The 26,397-nt window shown below is 38.3% G+C and overlaps 1 protein-coding gene across 4 annotated transcripts in view; it reads right to left on the reverse strand.

The window, feature by feature from the left end:
• Positions 1 to 26,397, reverse strand: part of CTDSPL (CTD small phosphatase like) — an 84,705-nt gene that overhangs the window by 8,060 nt on the left and 50,248 nt on the right. For 2 of the 4 annotated variants that reach the window (XM_005240961.4, XM_027791743.2), the window contains exons 3-8: positions 21,396 to 21,428; positions 17,887 to 17,940; positions 14,541 to 14,642; positions 9,498 to 9,554; positions 2,132 to 2,224; positions 326 to 511 (exon numbers count right to left, since the gene is read on the reverse strand). In XM_005240961.4, the coding sequence (XP_005241018.1) occupies positions 326 to 511; positions 2,132 to 2,224; positions 9,498 to 9,554; positions 14,541 to 14,642; positions 17,887 to 17,940; positions 21,396 to 21,428 (525 nt within the window). The remainder of the gene's footprint in view (positions 1 to 325; positions 512 to 2,131; positions 2,225 to 9,497; positions 9,555 to 14,540; positions 14,643 to 17,886; positions 17,941 to 21,395; positions 21,429 to 26,397) is intronic. The other 2 variants (XM_005240962.3, XM_027791744.2) reach the window with 2 other exon arrangements.

Raw genomic sequence — 26,397 nt, forward strand, 5'->3', positions numbered from 1 at the left:
GCCGGAGGGCAGCTTCGCTTTTTAGAGATAGGTTAGTTATTCAGGTTCTACACCGCTTGGTATTTCTCAAAACTGATGGAGTTCATGCCAAAAGCTAAAACCGAAAGCAGACGAACAGTCACTACTATGACACACTGTCAACATCAGTTCGCCCTAGTCCTTCACCATTTGGCAGTGAATACCAGAACCTACCTGCAGTCTAAGAACATACAGAAACTAGTACAAGTTAAGTGTTCTGAAAAGCTATTTTCTGAATCAGAAAGTCTGGGCAAGGACCAGAAGGATAAAGTTACACTTGAGTACTTAAAATACTAAGAATACTTACTGCATTTTCAGGGTGGAAGATGTAAGATGCAGGAGAATTATCTACTATAATAACTTTACTCAGCTCACGTCCCAGTCGACTCAGATCCTTCACGTAATTTCCTCGATGGAAAACACAGGATTCTCTAAAGAGCCTTGCCCTGAACACACCCCAGCGATCCAGTAAGTCAGCTACTGGGTCTGCATACTTAAAAATAGAAGTTAGAAACACAACGTTAGCAATCTGCAGATAAGGCTAATTCACAGAACTATACAAAGAAGGGACAGACAATAATTTCAGATAGAATGCCCTTTCTTCATTTTCTTCCCTGTTCCTTGTTAATTAACTTACATGCCTGCAAACCTGCAGTGATTAATAAGGAGATAACAAAAAGTAGGACAGTTATCTTTTTGTGGAAGGCTAACTTGCACCCTAATGTTTTCTGTGATTTATTGATTAGGTTTTATTCTTAGGGCCAACTTACAGTTACCTAGAAGTTGATGGATCCAGAGTTCACAACTAACGTTACCATAAAACCAGCCAATGCTAACAGAAAAACTGCATAAAGCTATTTCCACAGCCCATTCATTTCCATGTGCCTCTGAAGACAAACTGCAATGAATGAATCTGAGCTTGATGTCGTTTTTCAAATGATGCCCTTGGAGCGACTGGGTCAGTAAGAATCTTCAGATTACCAAAATGCATAATTGGGCAATAAAAGATCAGACAAAGATGTTATTACAAAAAATGCCCATACTGGGAAATTATCATTTTATATATAAGATGATACTTTGAGTGAGGCACTGCTTAGAATCCAACAACTGATATAAACTGTCCAAGGAAAAGTATCCAAATAAACTAGAACATGAAATAACCAAGTACTTGACAATGGTAGTTAAAACTTACAGGAGTTACCATTTTCCTATATTTTAAACTAAGAAACAAAAACTGATGTTGAAATCCATCACAATTTAGCTATGAGAACTGTCAGACATCTAACTTCAGTATGAAGTTATTCCATTATTTAGGATTTTCACAATGTGGCTGAACAGAACACAGGAATGAGAGTGCAGGGAGGAATCCCCTGGTCAGAAGGCACTATAGCAGATCAAACAGGGTCCTGCACCCTTCCACCATCTCTACGCTAAGTTGGAGTAAAGGCTTACTAGGGGAGAGTATTACCTGGAAATAATCAGTATGATTTTACAAACAAAACCACCACAAATACAATACACTGAAAGAAACGAAGAACTTAAGGTGTCTACTACTGTAATGTCTACCACAAAACTACCTACGAGGTACTACTGCTACTGGAGACCAGAGGGCACAAAATATTCCTGTTGATGTTTCAAGCATCACAAAATGTCTAATTTTCTAACTTCAGATTGTAATTGCACCTTGACAGAACAAAAACGTGTTCCCAATTTTCAGACGCAGTAAAATTTCTGAATCACTGGTTGATCATGTAGATAGCATTAAATACAGTGTATTTTATTTCATGCCCAACTTTAATATACTGCTTTACTTGCACGCTATTTGTTCTAATTTCTCACTATAACCATGGTAACTTGGTAAGCCTTTCATATTGGCATTATGAGCAATGCATGGAGGCTACATTATGAGACAAGCCCATATGTGATGGTGTTACCATGGAAACACTTACCCACACACTAGCAGACAAAGTACACACTGTCAGACAAAGAAGCAGAAAAGAAGGGGAAAAAATTAAGATAGTACCAACTGTGGAAATAATTATCCATAGAAAACCCGACCAAAAGTCCACTGATCAGCGCCGTAAGGGCTAATGAGATGGAGAGAGGAACATACCTTGGCTAGACTGGCTGTGAAGAGTACACATTCAAAGAGCTCTCCCATCCTCTGAAGAAACTCATCCACATGTGGTCGTTTCAATACATAAACCTGAAATGATAATGACTACTTAGGTCAAATGATGTTTAAGGTAAAAGGAAAGGACAAAAACAACCCCCAGACACTCCTGTGATCCTAACACTTGAAACAAAAGGTAATGTGGAAGCAGTTCAAATGAAATGCTGAAAGGAAAAAAAAAAGTATACAAGATGAAAGTAGTCATCCAATAATGAGAAATTTGAATGCATGGGCTGCCAAGACCCATGCTGATTATGCAATTGCAAATACTGTGCATCATCTGGAGTGATGCTTCTTGAAAAATCTCATTAAAGGCAAAGAGTGAAAGTGGGGCTTCTCAAGAAGCAAGGATTCAGGTCTCTTAACCGACACTATTTTGGTGCTGGTGTCTTCAGTCCTGAAGAGCTTTACAGAAGCAATAAATCTGATGAAACCTCTGCAATAACAGGAATAGCACAACAGGGACCTGTTTTCTTCCTGTGGCTAATTCTTTCATTTTTTAAAATCCAGACAGTAAGCACTGTTTCTCACTATGGATAGTTACTGGTTACCTGGCTCTGCAGACAAGCTTTCACCAAAAATCTTCACAGCACCACGCCAAATGTCTAGCAAATGCTGCTTTCAGAATTCAGTGATGAAGTCTACAGCACCTTCTACTGGGACCTTGCCTTAAAGATGGTAAATACTCAGGATCTCTCTCCTCTTGAGCAGCTTGGTTTCAGCAATGCTACATTGCCTTTCTGCACTGACAACCATACAGGCAGCTTGGCTGCCTACTGTCAACAACCTGATTAATAGGTGTCAGAGCCTCCTCGCCTCTCTTTCCAGAGCAAGCAAGATGATCTACAGTCACAGAAAATACCAAGATAAGATAACTGCTGCTCAGAAAGCTCTGAAGTAGTTCAAAATATACTGGGAAGAATGTACGGGGAAGAGGGGAGTCTGCTTGAAAAATACTTATTTATCTTGTTTGCAGTTAGATTAAAAGTTTTAGAGAAAACACTGGCAGCATTTTATCTTTCTCTGGCAACTAATCCTTAATACTGGACATTTCAAGTGGAGAAGTCTGGCACAGAACTGAATGCAGGAAGAATTGCAAGACTGATGCAATTCCAGTAATTTCTTTCTTTGATATGCAGAACTAAGATTAATTGTATGTATTTTACTAGATTCATATTCATAAAGAGGAAAAAAACATAAGGCAGCCAGAGAAAAAGCCTGAAGGAGAAAAATATGGAAGTGCCAGCTTGAACTGAAGTGTAACCAAGTCCTTAGCAAAAAAAGAAAAACAGTTGTGGAATAGGGACCCGAAACTGAAAACCTAAATCTGAAAGCAAAGTTTTATTAAAAACATATATGATGCAGCTGTACCTCAGTGACTAAAGCAGAAATGTTAATTACTTTTCCACTTTATGTAGCATATAGTGCAGAGCATGAAGACTTGCACTTTAAGTTACTTTTATGCAGCTGAACTAAACTATTTCTGGCCCCTCCAATTCAAGCAATATATTCAAACTTTGATACAGATGACAATTTGTAACTTTTAATTTGTAGTATTTTTTTCAAAACCACAGCAGCACCTAACCAAATAAATGTGACATTTTATGAATTAAAGACAGTTAACAGATGCACTTCAACACCATTCTCCTTCCAGATAATTACAGTGGTTTCCTGTATTTCACTAGGCATAAACCAAGTAATTTCCTCTCCTATAACAATGCAATTAATTTTTCACTTCAATCTTACTAAAGAAAGTTGTTCTGTACTATTTCCTTTCCAAATTACACCTTCAAATTTTTTAAAGACACAAAGAGAATTGCAGTTCCTCCGTATTTGGGTACCCAGAAAGAAACTATCTGACTTGCCAATTATAAGAGGAAAGACAGCAGGACGCAAACTACTCCTTGACTCTACAGTTCATAATCAAGTCCTTAATTCTTTAGCCTTAAATTATATTCCAACACTTATTTTTGAGGCCACAAAAGGGACACTCCAGAGTCTCAAAGTCATGCTCGGATAGTAACTGCTGAATTTAGTATTTATTTCCCTTTTAAAACCTAGTGGCTTCAGCCACAGCAAAAGAAGCCTCCTCTTCACTCTCCATCCCTATCTATGCCTGTGTTGAAGTATTTCCACTTGGAATGTGATTACGAACTCCAAGCCAAGGATATGACTTTGCTGCTTGCAACATAACCCACCTCCTCCATAAAGACAGCATGCAGTAAATCAACTCAGTAGCTACAGACTGAGAGCTCCTTAACCACAGTCTTGCGGACAGGAGTGGCCCTATAAAAGCAAGGACTTGCAACATATGCTCTTTTGGCAATTTGTTGGTCTCCTAATACTGCATCTAGTCAGTATTAGCTGTAAGTACACAGCATTTTAAGCTATATTGTCTCCCTTCTGCAGTTTAGATCTCCTGATCCACCACAGAGCACTGTCAATCTCCTCTGCTTGAGTTTCTCTTGCTGTTTGGCCTTAAATCTTATCTACTGGGCTCAGGCCAACAGCCCCACTTCTCATACCTTATTAATAATAAATATGATCTCTTAGGATCAGGTCTCACCAAATTTTTCCCTTAATTCTCTCCCTCTCCATAAAGCCCCAACTTCTTCACCTGTGTTTTTTAATTTTTTTATTTTTTTTTAGCACTGTTTTTTCTGCAGAACAACATATCTTAATACTCTGGATGGTTATTCTCCTTGAAGTTTTGTGTGTTTTTTTTTTTTTTTTTTGAGAAGTCCTACTTAGACTCTGGAAGAAATTTCAAGTGTACTGGTATCCTGGGCTACAAAATCTCTTTGGTTTACTTCACATAAAAAGCTTTCTTCAGCTGACAGTGCAGCTCTTTTCTCCTCTTCCTCCTCATTTGGAAAATTTTCCCCTTTACTTTGTTAGCGGCTGGACTTGAATCTCAATGCCACATGGTTATTTGTGGCTTGGCTTTCTCCTCTGTTGCCTGATGTCTTCAGTTTAAGCCTCTAGACTAACTGGCTCCTGGCATTTTTCTGAGATTTATATACAGTCTTCAGGGCATTAAAGAACAAAAACCCCCTCCAGTTTTCCTGTATCGTATGCTCACTAATTTCTTCCTTATCAGTAAGAATTCAGAGGAATACAGTCTTTTTTTCTTTTTTTTTTCCCTTTTTTTTTTTTTTTAGTTTAAAATGAACCCTACTCTTAAAATGTTAAGGCACAAATCAGGCAGTAGGCCTGTTTTCACAGGAGTCTGTACTTAAGCTGCTAATGGCAGAACCCAACCAATTATCTTTAATTGTTTTCGAGCATTTGGTATTTCCACATACATTTTCAATACCTCAAAGCAGTCTTAAAAAGACTCAGTATTTGTAAACCAAAAGAGAAACCCAGCTCAACTGTAATCAATTAAACAGGTCACAAAGAACTGCCTTTCAAAACCAGCTTTACAATAATGAAATCTTCAAGTAATGACAAAGAATTCTGCCTGTGACAAATTCAAGCTCCTGTAACGTCCTGTTTTGTGGACTAGGTGCATCTTCTTAACAGCAAGCAGAAATTACCGTGTGTCCTTGAGGCTCGTCTTTCTGGTTCACGCAGTTGTGGTTGCCTCCCAGTGCAAGTAACCAAGAATAGGCCAGCTAGAATGGATACAGCCTATCCTGGATTACTTGAACCAGGCCACAGCCTTCTGTAAGAAAATCAATACATTTTGTACTTCACAGACAGGAAGTTTATTATTCAAACAGCATTTCCCCTCACCAATAAAAAACATTTTGTACGTTACATTCAAGGTATGCATGGAAACATTTCTTTAGCTTTCAACAATTGAACCCAAGCAATTGCTAATTGAATTAGAACAACATACCCAAACACTTAAAAACTGGTTTTACTCACCTAATAAATTACATTCAAGAACGAAATTCCAAGCAACACCAACTCCAACTCTACCTGGCTCTTTATTCTTTGACAGTGACAGCAAGGCACAAAGGCATTGCAAATCAATTTGGATAAAAGAAGAAGGTGCACCATACCCTACAGATCTTCACTCATGGGCGATTAAAGCTATACTTGATGCACAGTTTCTAATCTGGGGATTGTGATTGCCCTGCACTTGTTATATGGGAAGCATGCTCCAAAAGAGAGGACATGTTCTTGCAGAAGTTACGTCAAGGGTACAAAACAGGTTGAACATCTTTCTCCAGCCACTACTTTCACCCTCAGTAACTTCCTCTAAAGGGCACTCTCAGTTGCAACACATTTAACTGGACTTCCCAAAGTTTCTCACCTATAATTCAGTAGAGCAGGGGACCAGCTCTGACTTCCTTTTATTCAGAGAATTAAAGAGAAATGAGAGAATTGGCCAGAAAACCACCAGCTTGCATTAGAACTGTGCTTTTGTATCTATGCCATTGTTTCCAACACAAAGTGTGGGATTCACCTCCTGTAACTTCATCTGCCCTGTAAATGGGTGGATGGGCTGAGTCTCTGCAGGCATCTAAAGACCCATAACAGAACGAGAGGGACCTCCAACACACGAGTTATTTTCTTGTAAAATAAAATGACCAACCCTTTCTAAAGACAAGGTAAATGAAGCTAGAGAAAGAAAGACGGGAGAGGGAAAAGAGGTGTTCAGAAAAGCTATTTTTTAATCTAGGGAAGCTGGTTTACCCAGGCACCCATCAAGATTATGATTTAAATTGTCTTCCCTATAGAAGAACAAGAATCTCTCTGGCCTTTGGATTATAAATTCTGTAAGTGAAAATAAAAACCCGAACCAAAGACAATCTTCTTTGAATACCTCTGTTGCACAACAAAAAATTACATTTACCATGAACAAAACTTGCTCGGTAAGTCAGTCTCAAAACTCTTTCAAGCATACTGAATTTGCCACAACTTGTATTTTTGGTATACGAGATCGTATAATTTCAGATTTCCTTCTGAATAGGCACTTCTGAAATGGGTGTTTTCCACTTGATTTCCATGGAGTTCTGTCTAAGGCAGAGTTCAAGTACAACAATACTCTCTCAGACAATCTCCTGCTTACCAAGATACTAGGCTTACTGGTAAAGCAGGTAGGGATATGCACCACGGACAATATGGTTCCACAACATATGCTTTCACATATCCCATGACGTTTTAAAAATGCGGCTGTATTTCCCAATGCCAATGATTAGTATATAAACTGCTTAAGAAAATGGACAAGCATTATACAGATGACAAATTCTGACAGACAAGAAAACCTGTTGATAGCTGTTCGCTTATGCTCTAAGTGAATACAAAAATTCAGGTTTGAAGCGGGAACTGGTTGTCAAAGCTCTACAGCCTGTGTTAATGCACATGAGACTAAGCCAGAACAGCCACTTTTGCCCTTTAGGTTATTACAGGTTTTTTTAAAAGACTGCTGGCTAGCAGTACACTGCTTTGCCTGCAGAGGAATTACAAACATGGGAACCCAAGACTGCCTGTTCTGCATAAATACTATATAAATTACCTTTATTTCAAGGATTGCAAAGTCCTCACAATTAACTTTACTTCTACCGCCCTGATGCAACTGAGATATTTACCTATTTTAGAGATTAAGAACTTGAAATACAAAGAGATTAAGCAATTTCCTTGAAAGACGAAGGAAGTCTCCAGCAGAGCAGTCAGACTAACTTCACTTGACCTTCTCTGTTAAGAGCATCCTTCCTCCTGTTCACATTTAGGGTATGCACAGATCCACTCCCTTTGACCAGGTGTTTTATTTTCTTTTGTTGTCTCCCATATGCAGTCATCTCAAGTACCTAACTGCATTATGCTTGATGAAGAACCTGAAAGTTTGCAGCAGGGAGTGGAAAAGCGACATGTTTTTGAAATGCTTGACTGTTAAGCCCAGCCAGTCTTTTATTGGGTTTTGTTTCAAAATGTAAATATACCATCTTGACAAGCTAAGTGATCACAATCCTACACAATTCAAAACTGTTAGGTCCCCTCTTGAAAGCGATCTAGAAAGTTTTAGGAGAGAAAAAGTCCACATTACAGCACCAAACACAACTAAAGCCCAGGTCAAATGAGGACCAACTATACCACAATATAAACCTCCCAAACCATCACTTACATGTTTTAAGCATTCAGTGCTGGTGAACATTACAGGTTTAAGTACCCTAGGTATCGAATTTTTCTACACAAAACAGGCACAGTTGAAAAACTGTCAAAGCAACTATCACTTTAAAACACATTTAAATCCACTGACTGATATTTAGTATATCATTTAAAGAGTGACAATTACACAGACGGTTTTCATAATAGGAAGTTAACACTATGACCTATCAATTGTTCTAAGATCAAAATACGAACCTATTTGTCCAAGTGAAAATAATTCACACAAAACACAACATTTCAGAAATTAAAGTATTTAAAATCTCCATTAAATCACAGCCAGGGAAGATGTGCAACTCAGTAACTGCATTATCTTTAACCGATAACAACCAACAGAAGCAGTTTCAAACAAATTGCAAGATTCATGTATCAGGAAGGCTCAACTTCACATTAGCCTATATAACCCATCTCCAGCAAGAACTTTAATGTCTGCCTGAAGAGGAAAATTTATGGCGCTGTAATTTCTCTCATTCAGTGCTTTCTGAGATGACTACTGATTAAAGACACTAAAGCTAAGGCACCAAGATACATGAAGGGGATTGATTTTCAAATTATGGGTATTTTGCATTTACTGAAAACCATTTCAGAGTCTTAAGTGAAGTTCTTACAGAATAAGACATAAAAATTAGTCTCCTCGCCAATTTTGTCTGGACCTTTTAAAGATGCTGAAGTATATAAAAAGTCTTATCAGAGGAACTTAAATAACTTAAAGAAAAAAATGGGGACAGAACTTAAACATAGATTGCTACAGAAGCTGAAGAAATGTCTGTTTTTCCTTAATATTTTAATAAAGCTTTGTCCATATGAACTACCAAACAGACATTAAAACCAACTTCTGTCCTGTTTATCTGTGGACAGAATGTGAAATGCAGTATTCAAGTAGTTTTTTCTGGGCCTAGCAATGTTTGAAAACTCATCCCTAGTGTATTTCCCGTTTGAAAATGTTTTAAAATTGAGAGTGAAGTATTGAAGTCCTGAGAGACATATTCTGGAGAACTGAAAAAGTTAAAACTGAGACTTAGTAGTTAGAAACTACGTATCTGATCAGACAGGGACACCTCTCTGGATGATACATTCCAGTACACACAGCTTTTGTATTTTGTAAAAGGACATGCTATTGAATGTAAAGCAGCAAATGGAGAATGATAGCACTCTGGGACAGCTCCACCACTAGAACAGCAGCACTTACCTGATGTATTGTTCCATCAATTTCAACAGGAACGATGAAATCAGCATTGCTAATTGGCTAGGAAGAGTGACAAGGAAATAAATCGACATTAAAAATAAGATCATTAGAAGGGAGAATTCAGAGGCATAAAAGAGACGAGCACTTACTTCTCAGGAACAAGTTAATAAGCATTACTGACTATACAGATCCACTCTGTGTGCACACCCTTTACACACACGTAAGTCAGAAGCCTTACACAGCTGTATTCACCAGATACTGCACTTCCCTCTTCTCTTGTATTTTTAAGGTTTGTACAATGTAATATCCATTACTGCTTGAATAACCCCCACTACCACTGGCAGTGTTTGCCAGGAAAAAAATCTATTTTGATAACTCTTTCCTCAAGTCTGTGTGGATGAGAAAGAAATTCAGCTATGTGCTTCGCGTATTCTACTCTGGGTCATCAATCAGTAATTAATTAAAAATAAAGATAGTGGTAAAAGTAATACCAAACAGTTATATTTGAATCGGGAACTGCAACAAGCTGCAACACGACTGAAGTCATATAGTTAAATTTTGATTCTCAGGATGCGATGCTTCAATAACATGCTGTATCAAATTAATCATGTAAAACTTAATTCAAAAGGGAAGTGCAGGCACACTCTGAGCAAGGTCTTGAATCCATTTTTCTAGCCTGCTGATTACAACTTATTTCTTAAGACTTACCATGAAAATCTGCTTTCCAAAGTAATTTTACTTGACCAACAGAAAAGTGTCCTTGCCGACAGTTTTAAGAGTACGCAATCTAATCTTGGCTACACAGCAGCGGTGGTGGGGGAACACACTGCTGACTGTTCAAGTGGACATCAAATTTGGCAGAACCCTCTAGTATGGCTCACACGTTATGTCCACGATAAAAAAAAAAATCACGTAAACATCCCTGGCTGTAGTTTGTAACTCATTCCACGGTCTGCAGCTTGGAAATGGCTGAGACTCAGAGCTGCCAAATAGAGTTTTAACGTGACTGATTGACAGACAATACGCTTCACCGGTAACAGCCTAAAACGAAGGCTGGGAGTAGTCTGGCTGGTAACTGGTAAGGCATTACTAAGCTAAGGCTGGAAAACCTCTGCACTCAGCTCTATTAAACTCGTACAGACTTTCCCACCTGGTTTTCAGGATGAGCTAACAGGCTGATCTCAAGTACCACACTAAGGAGGTGCCTCTGAACAATCTGTGAGACTAGAAACAGCCTTCAAACCCATTGTGGGGGGAAAGGGGGTGCCAAGAAAGCAGAGAAACAGCCAACGTAAGGAGCCTTGAGAAGGAGATCACAAACTGGTGAGCCTATGCTCTATGAAAAATGGTAGGAAAAAAGAATCTTGCAGTATTAAACTGACAGCACCACTTTGACCCCATTCCCTGGAAAAGATGAGATTCCAATTCCAGCGTCAAACGAGCCTCCTGGGAGGAGAGCAAAATGACTGTAAGAATTTATAAGAAGGGCAACACCCTCTCTCAGCAGCAAAGTAATAAGCAAGATGGTTTGATCTGACATCTGCAAGTGCTGTGTCAGAGGGCAAATGAGAAGCTACACTGAATCTACTCATCCTGACCAACCAGTAAAGGCAACCAAACCTCCAGAGCAGCTGATGTTGGAAAACTCCATCTTGTCGATGACCGCTGCACTAGTATGATCTAAAGAATTCCTCAAATACCCACACAGATAAAATCTAGTTATTTTTGGGTTTAGCTGACATGAAGCAATTTCCAAGATATATTCCCCTTTCTGCTTCTGAAAAAGATGGAGGGGAGGCTCCCATTCATTACCTGCTTGAAGCCCCTCAGACAGAGGAGATACTCTGCAGCACCTTTAATAGCCACAGAACAGGTACACAAAAACGTTCTAAAGCTTCACCTTAAGAAACCCAAACAAACTGTCAATAAGACCCAGCCACCAGTTTTCAAGTGGGTGCCAGCTCCGTGCATACTTTGAAGAGACTTGCACACACTTGAAGAATTTATATATGCATGACTCCCTTAAGCAAGATAAATATTCTGTAGCAGCAGAAAAAGAATAGGTCACTGCAAGTTGCTAAGGTTTTGAAGCCCACTGGTAAAACTACAGCTATTACTAAACTTTTGTAACAGGAGCAACGCCAACCAGATGTCAGAGAAAACCACATTCTGTTTAGACAACTTAGTTTTTGCTAACAAATAAAACTCACCCTTAGACTTTGTAACACTAACCAAACTACTCTTAACTACATTATTTGCTTCCCCCACTTCTACTTCAGGTACTATGTAGCTTTCTTGTTGGCGCAAGTGGTAAGGAAGGGAGCATGGACTGGGGTTCTGTGTTCCTCTTGACGGGAAGACAGGAGAGAAAAGTCTGCAAGAATTTGCTGGATAAAGGTTTCTGGTGTTGCACACCTGAAGCATGTACATGCCTTGAGTGGGAAGCACAGAGACAGAGCGTGAAAGACAACAATGTATTTCCATGGAAAATTTTTACTTCAGTTAGAACTGTTTCTATTTAATAAAAAGCTTCAGTGTTTTAAATGTTGTAAAAGTGTTTCACAGCCAGTTTTGAATACGATTACATTCCAGACTTGCATGTGGTTTAATTCATTTTATACAAAACCATGTTTGCATCTCCTTGATTTAGTAATTTACGATTTTTCTTCTATTATTGTTTTATGATGGGAATGATAACTATACTGTCTATCTATTCCTTTTTTACTCTTGCCAAAGCACCCCAAACTTTATTCCTTTAATATGCACTTAACATGAAAGACTAGTACCTCCTTGAAGCTTCACAAATATGCAGGGGCATAAAAAGACAAGAATTACCCTCCTTCAGATGTTGCTGCTTTCATAAAAAGCACTTTAAATATTCTGCCTCTCTGGCTGTGTTAAAAAAAATTATCTGCATTTGAAATATGAAGCCTATTTCGTAACAGAATTATGAATTCTAAAATATCATGTGTTTTAAATAAACCCTATTGTACTAAAAAATCACAAATTCATGTATGGTTTTACAGCTTTTAAGTGAAGACCTGCCTGGGTTGAGCAGACACGTTTTAGTTGGGGGTGGCGGGGGGAACCCCAACTGAAAGAAACTGCAAAAGTAAGCTGATTATTCAGGCAGAGCAGTGTGCATATAGGCGCTAAACCCACTGCTCTTCTGGAAATCCTTTGTTATTTCTGATGACCACAAATGGTCTTACTTAAGCTGATTTTTTTTCCCTTTATGAAACAAAATCCAAACAGCACCACTGGACAGTGCTTGCCACTGAACAGCTAAAGCCATTTCCTCCAACACTTGCTTCTCTCCTACAGACTCCCACCACAGGACTTCACATCAAGATAAAGCCATGTAGCCATAACACCGCAGAAACTCCAGCATTTGCCTAATTTACTTCACACAGAAAAGGACCGGTTTTCTTTTCCTAACACAAAACATTATTCAAGTGTTCAAGATTAAGTAGAATAATCTTTTGATTTTTCTTAAGTATCTACTTAACATCATTTAAATGCCCATTAAATATCATTTGAATAATGGGATGATTAAAATGAGCCCACTAAAAAAGCACTCTGCAATAAAGGCAAACCTCAATCCTAAAAGAAAGGATTTACACTATATCAACCATTAAACAGGTATTTTTTTAAAAACGGTTAAAAGAAAATAACCACCTAAACTGAATCTCATTTTGTTTCAAAAACCAGAAAAATCACAGCAGTTACCCACAGCACTCAGAAAGCAAACTTATTTTTACATTTCAGATAACACTAGACTTCATTATTTTTATGTAAATTCAGACATTTATATTCAGCTTTCCCTTCCTGCTTTTGGCTCTCATATAACTGGGGAGCCATGGTCCCTCCCTTCCCAACCCAGCTGTGTTTCTGACCTCCGTGGAAAATTCTCTACTGCAAGTTCAGTCTGGGTACAGAAGACAAGGATCTGGCAGTGAGGTTAAGAGGTTCCTGCATGCCACCACAAACTGTTACATACCATTTGGCACAATAAAGAGAGTAATCTCTTTGTTTCAGTTTGAGGCACAGGAATGTTTGTTCTAGTATCTCCATATAAGGTCTTCTTTAAGTCAACAAAGACAGGCTGTTGCCAAAATCTAACCACAACATGAATTATGGTTCGCACATTTAAATGCTGGCAACTAAATATTGCAGGATTAAAATGCTGAGTTTATGCTAGTAGTGAAAAATGGAGCGCAACCAAAACTAGAAGACTATGAAGTTGGTAATTCTAGTTTGCTACTAGTAAGGAAACATACTATTAATTCTTATAAATTCTCCAGTCGAAGTACAAAACTATATATTGACACTGATGAGAAATGCTAACAGTACTCTGAGACAATTTAGGTATTTTTGAATTCTCCTATTGTAATTTTAGCCCTACTTAAACAATAGAAAAATACCACTACTTCCATCACACACTGAAATTTGAGGGGTTATAGAAGCTGCTTCTAGAAGATGACTGACTCATCAGCTATAGCTAACACTATTTGCTTTACTGTTGTGAAAGCTAATTACTTAAAAACACTTACTGCGATTGGGATGGCAGCTAGATACAGAAAGCAATCTTCTCCAGCAACACAGCACAACAATCACTGGTGCCCCAAATCAACTGGTTTAAGGTATGCCTACCTAGCATAAAGCTGTACTGTGTTTCCACTCTCCTGGACTAACTATGGCATCATGTAAACATCAAAAACGAAACTTATTTTCAGAGCAACAAGTTTTATACCTGTTAAAATACAGGTCTCTGTTGGAATAGTTGCCATTTGAAGCCATAAAGTCAGTAACTACTCCAGGCCTTGTTGCAGTCAGTGTGACTTTCTCAGAATCAAAAAACCAGCAATGTCTGTGTTACCCCCCTTACAGCTAAAATCGGATGAATAATCATAGGGGTAACAATGGGAACTACCAGGCTTCCTGGGAGAGCCTGTAAGACCAGTTAATGTGTTAAGACACTTAACAGTTCCTACAACATTCACTGACAGATTCAAGTTGCAAGAAATTGCTTTTGAATTTACTTACCTTAAATGAACTGTGCACTAAAGTTTCATCTAAATCAATGACCACACACTTCTTCCCATAGTCTGATGCTGTCAGTTCTGGCAGGAGGTATTTAGCTGGTGGCTAAAAACAAAAAGAAAAGAGGAAGACAACAAAAAAAAGTAAAACCTCTATTGAAGAGGCACTCTTCTGCCAACATCACTATTCTATTAATTACTGGGAACTGAAATACATGACTCGAAGTTGAATGTTCTTCTGGGCTCATTGCAAGTACATGTATGGAAATCAATGGCTCACGCAATACCCATATAGACTTTTTCCCTTTTTTTTTTTTTTTTTTTTTTTAATGAGAAACTGACTTAGAATGATCTCCAAAGCATTGGAAATGAAAATGGCAAAACACCATCACTAACTAAAAAACCGAGAAAAACAGGACATTTGATAGAATGGTATCTTTTTCCAGTGGCCCTCTTCCTAACACCTGAGGTTTAGTTGCTATCCTGTTTGTTAGGCTATTCACAGTCAAAGCCATTTCCAGCCATATCACACTGATGGACATTTATATAAATGATTTCTGTTTGTCATGAGAGACGCTACAGTGGAGAAATCCGTCCTGGAGTAGGACAGCATTAGTAGTTTTATCTTCCAGGGCATGTCTCTACTCTCAGTTTTACCACTTGTGAGGGTGCTGACCAAGAGCTTTCACATGGTTACATTCCCAATCAAGGTATTAAAACTGCGGTAAAGAACCTAAACCAGGCTCTTCTACAGTACGCTGCCCTTACTAAAAAACGGTACCAATTACATGAATTGACAATTTTTCTGAAAGCAATGCAGACAGTCATGTAGTCTTCAGATCGCTCACTCCCCACTTTAACATACCAGTTTGCGATACAGTTACGTTATTTTACACTTTGGTACTGGATGCTTCCTGAAATAACAGGAATGGGAGAGAATGCTTCCACTTAGAGCTGAAACACTCACTTAAAGAGGTTTTTCTTTTTGATGAAGGAAAAGGACCAGCTTTATAGAAAAGTATCAATAGGGAGAAGCTCAAGACTGAGAGGATATTAAATTAATTAAGAATTGGATACAGAATGCTAACTTCATTTTTTTTTGCTGTCTTTTTATCTGTTCAGACAATATTGCTCTGGTAAGGATGCATCTATCATGGTTTTGTTCTTTTCAATAGCCTTTCGTAGAGGTGGCTGCAGAGATCTGAGGCCACCCCTTTGCAGACAGCGGGTGACAGATGAGTTTGACACCCTCCGAACACTTGCTTTAGCAGCAAGTACAGTTTATTAACCACTGATCGATTTCAGTCATCTTAAGTTGTTAGACACTGGCCAATGATGCCTACTAAGTTCTTGTTTAAATGAAGTAACTAACAAATGAGATTCTGGACTTAAAGTGCCTTTAGCTGAGGTGTAAGTTATTGGGGGATTTTTAGGAGTGCTTACTGAAACTGATTTATTTTCTTACAAGTAAGATCAACAACAGTTTGTTTCTTCAGCTAGCAAAATGGAAGCTGCCTTGCTTACAACCCCCTTGCCTCTATGCATTTTCTCTCAGCACACATCTAACAATGACCTTCAAAAAAAACCCCAACAACTTCTGCTTAATGCCTGTAAAGTATCCGTCACAGTAACTTAGGCTGAAATTTATAGGACACCCTTTCAAGGTTACAGACAGTCCCAAGTATACATTACTTCAACAACTGCTTGAGCTCCACCACTGCTTGTTTTGCAACTAAGATCAGATCTACAGAATTTTGGTTTCTCACTTCTATTTCAAAACCTAAAAGGTATTTAGGCACCCCATCTCAATTTTTCATGTAAGAAGGATCCAGAATTGCAACTTAAATAGACTAAAAGGTTATTGAAAAAAGCCCCAAACCCATTTAAGACAATCATCTTTAAAACCCATGTTCTGATACTGATTTGTCTTTGAAGAACAGAAAAAGGAAGGAATGTCCCAAGAAAATGTAAGTGTACTTCTTGTTTTAAACAAAAGTTCAGTTAATTTTTGTACTCTTAGACTTAGTATTTAGTTCAAATTTTTGACCAAGTTAATCTGAAAAAGCAGTCCAAAGACAGCAATTTCTTCTGCTACGTGAATTCTTTTTCACACTGAAAATATCTATGGGTATCTTTATATATGGAAATAGATATTCATTCATATACAAATATGAGTATGAAAAATACAAGCACTGTCTTATCACAAATATCTTTGTTTTTTATCTGGAAACTAGTATGCCTGTCACCAAGAAAAGGATGGACATACACCAAGGGCTACAAAATGTGAGAACCTTCAACTCCGAGAACCTGAATTCCTTGACTGCACGGCAAGAGACTGCCTGTGCCCATCTTCTTCACCCACCTGCAGCTTTGTTTGCTTTCTCAAAAGCAGCACCCGGGAGAAGAACAGGCTTACCTGCGGCACCTGCACACACATGCTGGTTACTGCTAGTCTCTCTCCCTTTTCACTACTGCCTTAAGAGACAACGTGTAATTATTGACCTAACAATCTACCAAGACTACACCTAAAGGTTTTTCCTGGCGACACTCTCCCACTACTGCACACCAACCTTCCTACACGCTTTCGCTTCTTGAATTCAATCCGATCCTGTTTTCAAAGACACCTAGTCAACAGTTTGCACACGTGAAGATAAGAATAAATAAATTTTCCATTTCAAACCCCGTGTATCTGTTGCCTCAACTCTGAAAACACATTTGCCCCCTGATAATCTAACAGGGATAAGGAAAGTACTCTGAAGCTGAAGGCACTACTAAGTTGCAAGACTGCTAAACATCTTGTGTAGGGCTTTGGAGCAAGGATGACATTTTTGAGGCTTTAGGAACTTAAAGGATTTGTACATAGGGTCAATCCATTTGTTTCGCTGTTCAAGCTTTTCGATCTAAAGCAAATTCCACATGCCAAGAGTAGCAAAGCTTTTAGGCAGAAACACGCATTACTCAATATTGTATTTTAATTTTCTCACTAATGGAGACATATCCAAGCAGAATTCTAATTACCAGATTCCCACCATGGTTAATAGCAAATAGTTATGGATCTTTGATAATTTCTTTTTTTAAACACAGTAGCTTCAAAGATATCTAAGATGATTAAGAGTATTTAATTGTCACTATCAGCAACCCGTATTTACTATGTAATACTCTCTGAAAGAATGCAGACTTCCACAGAACTCAGCAGAAAAATAACATGTGGTATCTCAGTACTGTAAGTCCTAGCTTGGTCTTCAATTCCAACAAGACATAAATTGTATACAAGTTAAAGCTTTTAAACTAGTCACTGTTTGGAATTTATACATTCCAGCCAGGTCTCATGGCTGATCAGCTTAACAGACCTTGTAGTGAAACGACTGCTGCACTGCTTCAGTCCCGTGGAAATAGTATATTCCCTAAGAAAAAAAAAAAAAAAGGGGGTGGTGGTGGCAAGAAAACAGGACTTTTGGTTGAAGCATAAACAGCTGGTCAACACAAACCTTTCAGAAAATTACTGCATAAAACAATCATAACTTTTCTTCCCTGTAGGCCCATATTTCCCACAGAGTCAAGTATCAGAATTAATAAGCCCTTTCTTCGTATACTTGAAATGTTGTCTAGCCTAAGCGTAGCACATTAATTTGCTGTTCATGTTCCCTTCAATTCACGTTTGGTTGCAGTCTACGTAGCTAACAGCTTCTCCCAGCAGTTACACACAGAAATACTCTTATAGAAGATAAATTATTCCCACTTAAAACACAGTTGCCAAAAGATGCTAGCTCCAGTTCTGAAACAGGCAGTTCACAGAATTTTTTCTAGAAAAAATTGTAACAAGAAATTGTTTAAAAGTATGTGAGGATAAGCGAAAAACCAGTATCTCAGTGCTAAGATTTAACTTCTGCAGGGACTCTGAGGACTAATTTTGGTACTGCTCCTTAACACCAGGATTTTAAACTGAACAAAAGAAATGTTCCAACTCATTTAAGAAGGTGCATTAACATGGCTTTGTATTTTCATCTACCTTTTTATTCAAAAGAGTAAGAACAACTGCTGAAGTTGCTATGGGTCTACTTTGATTTCTCTACCGTACTCCTCTCCAAACAAAGCTGAGAAAAATCCATGAAATCACAGGCATTCTGAGCTACACTTAATATGTTTTTGTCAGGTCCATCATAATGTGTCATCTGTTTTTCCTAATTTTGTGTGTGTTTATTTCAGCCCTAAAACTAAGTAATTTTGCAACATCAGAAAAAATTAATTATGCTGCTGTTTAATCTATGCTTTATCTGGGAATCGTTAAAGTTCATCTTTAAAAAAATCCAAAGTCACAGTGTTTCTGTTTTCTAAAGAACCTAACCTGAAGTTGGAATATTTCTTGCTTAGTAGTTATCTCTATCAATAGCCAAGAGAAAATACCTATTACTTCAAGTTTTTAAATAAAGTGCAATTAATACAGGAAAAATCTGACTGAACAGAAGATACACTTCACTGATTTGCACATATGTACGTAAAGCAATGGAAGTTTTCAAACAGGTGACTTCAGCTGACTGACACATTTCATACATGCATGATAAAGCCCCAGAAAACCTTGTATTTTGACTGGAGGCTTCAGCTTTAATGTTTAATGAGTGGGAAGCGGGCACCACTCTTTTCAGAGTCACTAAGGAATTCTCTAAACACTTGATTCCATTTGCAATGAGCCCTATAAAAAGTAAATGCCCAACTTAATTGTGATTGAGCTGTTTAGAAGATTTTCTTCCTGGTATGTACAATATGTACAGTTCCAACAGCCCACTTCTCATCCATGTAGCAGAGCATCAAGAATTTCTGCCTTAACGGGTCTTAAACACACAGTTAAATGCTGTTTCGCAGTGAACCTCTGGGCTCCAGTGCTGTGCTGAGGACAAACAACCCTTGCAAGACTGACAAAGAGGACTGCTTCCATTTTAGGATTTTTTATAATATAACGTATCTTCGTTCCTACCACTCTCTCCATAGGCGGCTTGCTTCTGTCTTTTATTTAGACTATTATGTCCTAATGCTAGCTGGCTTCTGTTTGACAGCCAGAAGTGCTCGTACTCCGATAGTAAATGCGACACAACTGCCTGCGGTTGATGGTCGCTTGACAACACTTGCATGTCCTGCTGGAAGAAGGCATCTGATGGCATCGGAGAAGAGGAATGAGTGTGTTTAAAGTCACCTGCTCACTGTGAACTGCACGTCATGACTGCAAAGATATGCTAATTTTACTGACTTAAAGTGCTGGGAATATAGGTCAGCACAATTACAGCTGGGAAAAAGGAAAAAGCCCCCTTCTTGAATCACTCAATTGCCTACCACTACCCAAATCTAACAGTGCACTGCTTTAACATCGCAAAGACAGTGTTCTAGTAAAGTATCTCAATTTCATGTTTGTACCTGACAAAACTGTACTCATTTGTTGTTTCAAAATTTTGTTTTGTTTGAATTCTTATTAATACCTATGCTCACTTTTAGTCAAAATTTTATTTCAGCTCAGAGCACAGCCAGAACATATTTCATATTCAAATAACTACTAGCAGAGTAACTACAGTTACCAAATGGAATCCGGCAGGTATGTAAAAGGAGAAGTAATTTAGAAATCAGTATTTTCATACATACGAAGTTTCTATTTGCAGACTTTCATATAAACAAGTTACATGCATGTACATGTGTGTACATATACATCACATGCACGCAAACATATGCATGAGCCACATTAGAATTAACTTCATATTAGAAATAATAGGTAAGCAATAAAGAGTAATTTCTAGCAGTTCTTAAATCCAGGAAAACGTGGTGAAGGAGAGAAGTGATCTGCAGAGTTAGGGCAATCTCCTAACACTACTGCCCCGCAGCACAGCCAGGGTTCTTACAGGAGGTCTTACAGTGCTGGGCTACATGAGAAGGGAAAGATGAAAAAAACGGTATCTTGGGGAATATTTGGGTCTTTAGGGGCTACCAAATATCTCAAGAAAGAGGGCTGTGTCAGTAACTCCACACATCAGCATGGCTATTTCCTGGAAAATTCTGCAATAAAGAAGTATTATAAACAGCACAGGAGCTGAAAAAAAAATATTTCCAGCTTTAAAAAGCCTACGTTCTCATACACACAAAAATAAGTAAAAAAAAGAGCAGCTTTTTAACCAAAAAAATCATGGAATAACTCGGGTTGGAAAAGACCTTTAAGACAGAATCCAAGTGTAACAACAACAATGAAAAGAAAGACTAAACTCTTCAGCTTGAATAATTTTTTTTCCCCCTATTATTTAGTTTTGAAAAATAATTCAGATGTCAAACAGCATTCCAAGGGAATATCCAGGGAAGATAAGTAGAAACATTAAGGCCCATAAAACCAGCAGCTGACAGGGAGAGCATCACCTCAAACGAGTGCAGTAATGCAGTTATGGTCAGTGTACTCTTTGTGTTCCTAGAGTGGTTTGTTTCAAAAAAATTACGCGGTTTCTAACTCTTCAACTAGAATACAGGGAAAAATTAGAGGAAATGGTTTCTGTAACTGTCTCTCACATAGTGATGATGGGTCACCTTTTGTGTCAATTAAAGTAAGTAACTTCAACTTTCAGACTACTTCAAGCACTTTCAAAACAATAAAAATTCAGAAATGAATTTAACTGAGATGCAAGATGAAAACCATGTAAAACCCAAACTCTTCTTTTGGTCCCTGTACAACACGTGCAGTTCAATTCATCTCTGAGTATACAATGTTACAGACAGAACATAAAATCCTCTTGTTAACATGCAACACAAAACAGACCTGTTAGACTGCAACATAAGATGAATCAAAGCAAAAGTTATGAAAATTATTAAAAGAAAAAGGGATAAAAATACATACACTTGGTATAGGCATGACCTGCATCTGGTCACCCTGGGGAAAAAGAAAAAAAAAAAAATCACTGTAAGGGTAATGGCTTTTAAAGGGTAGAACAAAGGTCTGAAGCAGTAAATGTAGCACTCAAACATTTTAAACTAAAAGGTCAAAGTGTTCAAGAAACCGGGGTAAAAAATAAATAAATAAAAACAGGATCTTGCATTTTAGTCACTGAAATGATCTGTTAGTATATCAACATTTATGATTTTTAGGAGACTGGACTGGTAAACCCCATGCTATGATTAATAAGAGATGACAATAAGAAAGTACCTGTATTTACTGTAACTTTTTCAGCTTTAAGGTCTACAAATGGGTATATTTGTCTATTTTCACTGCAGCAACAAGAGGCTTAGCCAGACCTCGGTAGCAGGGCAGAAGCCCACTCGAAGTTAAGTTCACTTGAGACAACTGCCTCAGAAAAAAAGGCATTTCCATGCAGGCAACAGCAAAACAGTCTGAGGACATGAAGATGATAAACTAACCCAAGGAACCCCACTTTCTTCACCCAGAAAGAGGCAACAGTATCAGTGCTCTTCCCATGGTCTCACTTTTGTATTGTACTTGGGAGAAGGCAAAACAGTCTCTGCCAACTTGACCTTCTGATCCTGGGCCCTGACACTGGGAGACAAAGACAGCTTCCAAAGGAGAAAGGCTGGTCACTGGGTCACCAGTTCAAATACTTAAGAGGTTTTGGGAAGCAGGAACCGTATTTTCTAAACCTTCCGATCTGTCAAAAATAAGTATTTGTTTTCTTGTGGGCACAGCACATAAAAAAAAAGGAAGCTGTCCCTTCTCGTACAGATGATGCTTAGGTAGATGATTTCATTCTTTGATGACTTGGACAACACAGGCTCTGTTTACCAGCAGATTGACTATCTACTGAAAGAGCTGTTTTCAATACCAAAACATCCTCTTCCAGCTGAAAAAGTCTAATGCTCACTTGTTTGGGAGTCTAACATGGTGTTGACACATCACTGACAAACAAAAGTCATTTGATACTATTCTCAAAGTCCTCTTTTTTTTATTGCTATAACAGCACAATTTTTTACTGAAGTTTGACCAAAATCCAGAGAAGATGATGAAGCAGCTAGAGAGCAGCAACTGGCATGAACTATCACGAAGTTTGCTTTAGGAAAAAGTACCTGATTTCTATAAAAAGAAAGACATCACAGACCTGGTAAGAATCCAAATTTTCCTCAAGGTAATGGCAAAAAGAAAAGAAATATAATTCAGTACGTTAATGTCCTATTAGTGGAACATCATCCGAAGTTCACAGGCCATTTCAGAAAGGAGTGAATCTGAGTAGGTGCCAGCTGGATTAGCTGGCCTGTGATCAAACTGTTATCAAGGATATGGTTACGCAGGCAGAACACAGACTGTGAACCCATGTTTTGTTTAGTTCTGAAAGGCATTTTTTGGATTGACTGGTAGAGAATTCAACTGGAGCTTCTCTTCTGTCAACAGATGAAAACAATCTATGAGAGGAAGAGGCATATCCACAGTTACGGTACAAGATTATCTTAATTGTGGACACAAATACAGCTGTATCACTTCAGGTTTTCCCACAGGCTTCAAGAGGCACTCACTGCAGTGTAACTTGCTTTCTCTTTTGGCAGTCTCCTTGAGAGAGAGCTGCACCCCATGGTATTACTGTTAAACTTGACTTTCATGGGAATCCAGAACCTAAGTTGCTAAAGGACTTGCATTACTACTTCCCTTACTTTTCTTGCAGAATTTCTCAAATCAAAAAACAAGGAAAACAAGCTAATTTCCTAAAAGGAACCCTAAAAGTACCTCTGCAAAAATCAAAATGGTAATGATGACAACTGTAAAAACAAGCAGGAAGATAAATGCAAGAGTCTGCTGGTAAAGCGTAGTGTTCATGAACAGGCAAATACTTTTTAAAAACAACTGTGCTATGGGAAACTTTAAAAAGTGTTCTGTCTCATTTCCTGATGCCTTGGAACAGGAAGGGAAATAGGTCATAATGGTATCGTTTGAAATAGATGACAGATGACTGCATTTGTTGAAGTTTTTCCATAAGCTCCTGATACTGGTAACAGGACAAAGCGGTTCCTAGAATGCCAAAATTTCCCCACTGTGTCACTAATATAACCAGGAACTGATTGCTCCAGCCACTGAAATCAGGGGGGTTTTTAATGGCACAATATATACAGATGAAACAATAAATTCCGCCTTTTCCCTTAGCTATGTAATTTTAGTGCAAGACACACAACATTTTCAGTACTGTGTCCATTCATTAATGCTGTCTACAGTCATGTACGGTATCAATGAGCATCAAACGACAGGCTACACTATTTTGCTTTTTTCAGAACAGTCTGTATTCAAAGATCAGAAGCTGTTTCATTTTAAAGAATAACCCCCTTAGAGAAGAAGCTGATCAAAAGAACAGATTTATCACATTCATTTCTTTAACACAAAGGTTATCTCAGACTGCGGTAAGTTCTTTAGGAACAATAATATAGTTACTATTTGACTCTTTTGTTGACTTGGAATACCAAGCTTTGTCTCTTCATATAGAAGAGTTTTTGGGAGGCAAAGGAGGTCAGAATGAGTTGGCAGAGAGAGAGGAGCCAAACGTAGCTGTGCAGAGGGGTTTTTTGATCTCTAAATAGACCTGCCATACTGCATACTGATGGTGACCAACAGAACCAAACACTAGGAATTTTCTTGCTCTGATCAGCTAAGAAAAAGAGTACTATTATTGACATTAATCTCAATTATCTTCCTCCACACTGCAGGGTAAGACTGCTTTCCACATCTGTTCAGAAAGTCCACAGCCAATAACCTCCCCGTCGAAGAGTCCACGCTCAGGCAGCTTCTACAGGTCTCCTGCATGAAGACAACACAACTTTTGACCTCAAGAATGTGCTCCCTACAAGCCATTCTTCTCGCTTTGGTAAGCCACATTCACATGGTATAGAGAAGATGCTTTTTCCTGCACTGTGTTATAAACAGAGATCCCTGAAGTAGGCATAAGTGCTGGAGACATCACAACACGTCATTGAAATAGCTTTCCAGCATCACCTTGGAGATGACAGCATTATGCTGCAAAAAGCAGTGGGGAGACGGAGACCTAACTTTTGGAGTGGTTAGGATGGGTGAGGTGGAAATTCAAGGACTTGACCTTTCTGGCTTCATTCTTGTTACAGGGAAAGCAGCAGGGGCAGCTGCTGCCCCCAGAATAAACCTTCTTCTAATTCTGTCTTCTTCCCTGTTGAGTGTGGATCAAGACTTTCTCCTCTAATCCAGCAAGTATAAAACCCCCTTTCCTCATGAATGCTTCGTCTTAATGAACATGAGCCATCTGCACGATTTGGATCTAACTGTGAAACACAAGTAAAGATGACTCTAGTGGAAGTGGGTTGTAAGGGAAATGGCAAGCTGCCGGCAGACTTGTCAGAGCTCCCTCACCCACCATGACTGAAAGCAAAAGGAAGAAAGAACTAGTATACATCTAGCTTTTCTCACCTTTCTCTATCTGGATCCCTCCTTGAAGTCTGCAGATGAAATCTGTATCCGCAAACAGTTCAAAACTCAGGTAGCAAACTCACCCAGAAAACACACCCCTTACACCCAGAAGCATGCCCAGAAAATAGACAACTTGAGTCAAGTTGCTAATTGAAGAACAGAAATGGAGATTTGAATTTACTCAGAAGAAAACAAAAGACACTTCCCTCTTCCAACACTCCAGCCCCTAAAAAAAGCAACCGGCTGAAAGGTGTTGGTGAGCTGCATGCTGCTGAGGAGGCAGGAAAAAATTAGCAAGGATTCCGTGAGGCTGAACACTGTGTGCTCCCAATGACACATCTGGCTTGGCATCCAAGCTGCAGAGAGGCTGATATACCCACTGTAATAGATATTATGTCTTAGAATACATCTTAATGCTGCACTAAAAAGCTGTTGCATTTTAAGAAAACCAAATATACAATAGTTTCAGTAAATACAAGTTATTATTGGAAAATGTTGTATTGAAACTTTAGAGACAGAACAGACCATTCATTACCAGTATTAGAGTCACACTTGGACAAGCAGCTGCTCTGTGAGTAAAAGGTTTTTAAAATTAACTCAATACTTTAAAGAAGTTTTTGGGCTTTTTTTCCTCCTAATAGAATAAAAGTCAGTGCTGAAAAACCCTGTTTATTCGAAATCATGCTTGGTTTGGTGTTTCTTCCAATCCTATGAGGAGGTGACATGACACTTGACTTGCCAAGCATAACCAAGTCACATCGTTTGGTAAAATTTTAAATGAAGCACTAATTTCATTTTTTCTAATACAGCAAAATAATAATAATAATAATAATAATAATAATGATAAATAATGAAAATCACACAATGCAATTACTCTGAACAAAATTTCAGAACTGTGTTCAATTACTTTATAAAATACTCTTCCCTGCTTTCACTCCTTTTCAACAGGTTAGCATTTTAAAAAATCAAGATTCCTAATGAGAAGGAAGTTAGCTTGTCACACCAACTTCAAAGAATATGCCAGAAGCAATATAAAACAAACAGTGAATTCCTGTGAAGCCAGCAGAAGCTTTCTCTGTTCCTTTCCTTCCTCTGAAGTCTTTATCACCAGTTTTCATGTAACAACACTACTAACCAGTAAAGACAGAAGGAAAGCACATCCAAGCAATTTTATACTAGTTTCTAATGGTAACTATTTAAAATGATAGGACAATTTTTCTTTTTCCAGTTTTGAAGGGAAGAGTCACAATACATGACCTGATTGGGTCTTAGTCAGAGGTCACCTGTGATGTGATAAATAATTAATAAAACACACAAAAGAGATAGCAGATATAAGTAAGCGACCATTTCAACAGCAGCTCAACAGAATTTAAAGTATTCTAACCTGGCAGGCAGAATAATGCAAAAAGAGCTTTAATTAAATAGCAGAGAAGTTTAAGCAGTATGTTGTCAGGCTTTCTCTTCTTTCCTTGAA

Source organism: Falco peregrinus, chromosome 5, assembly GCF_023634155.1.
Source record: "Falco peregrinus isolate bFalPer1 chromosome 5, bFalPer1.pri, whole genome shotgun sequence".
In the NCBI taxonomy this organism is placed as follows: Eukaryota; Metazoa; Chordata; class Aves; order Falconiformes; family Falconidae; genus Falco; species Falco peregrinus.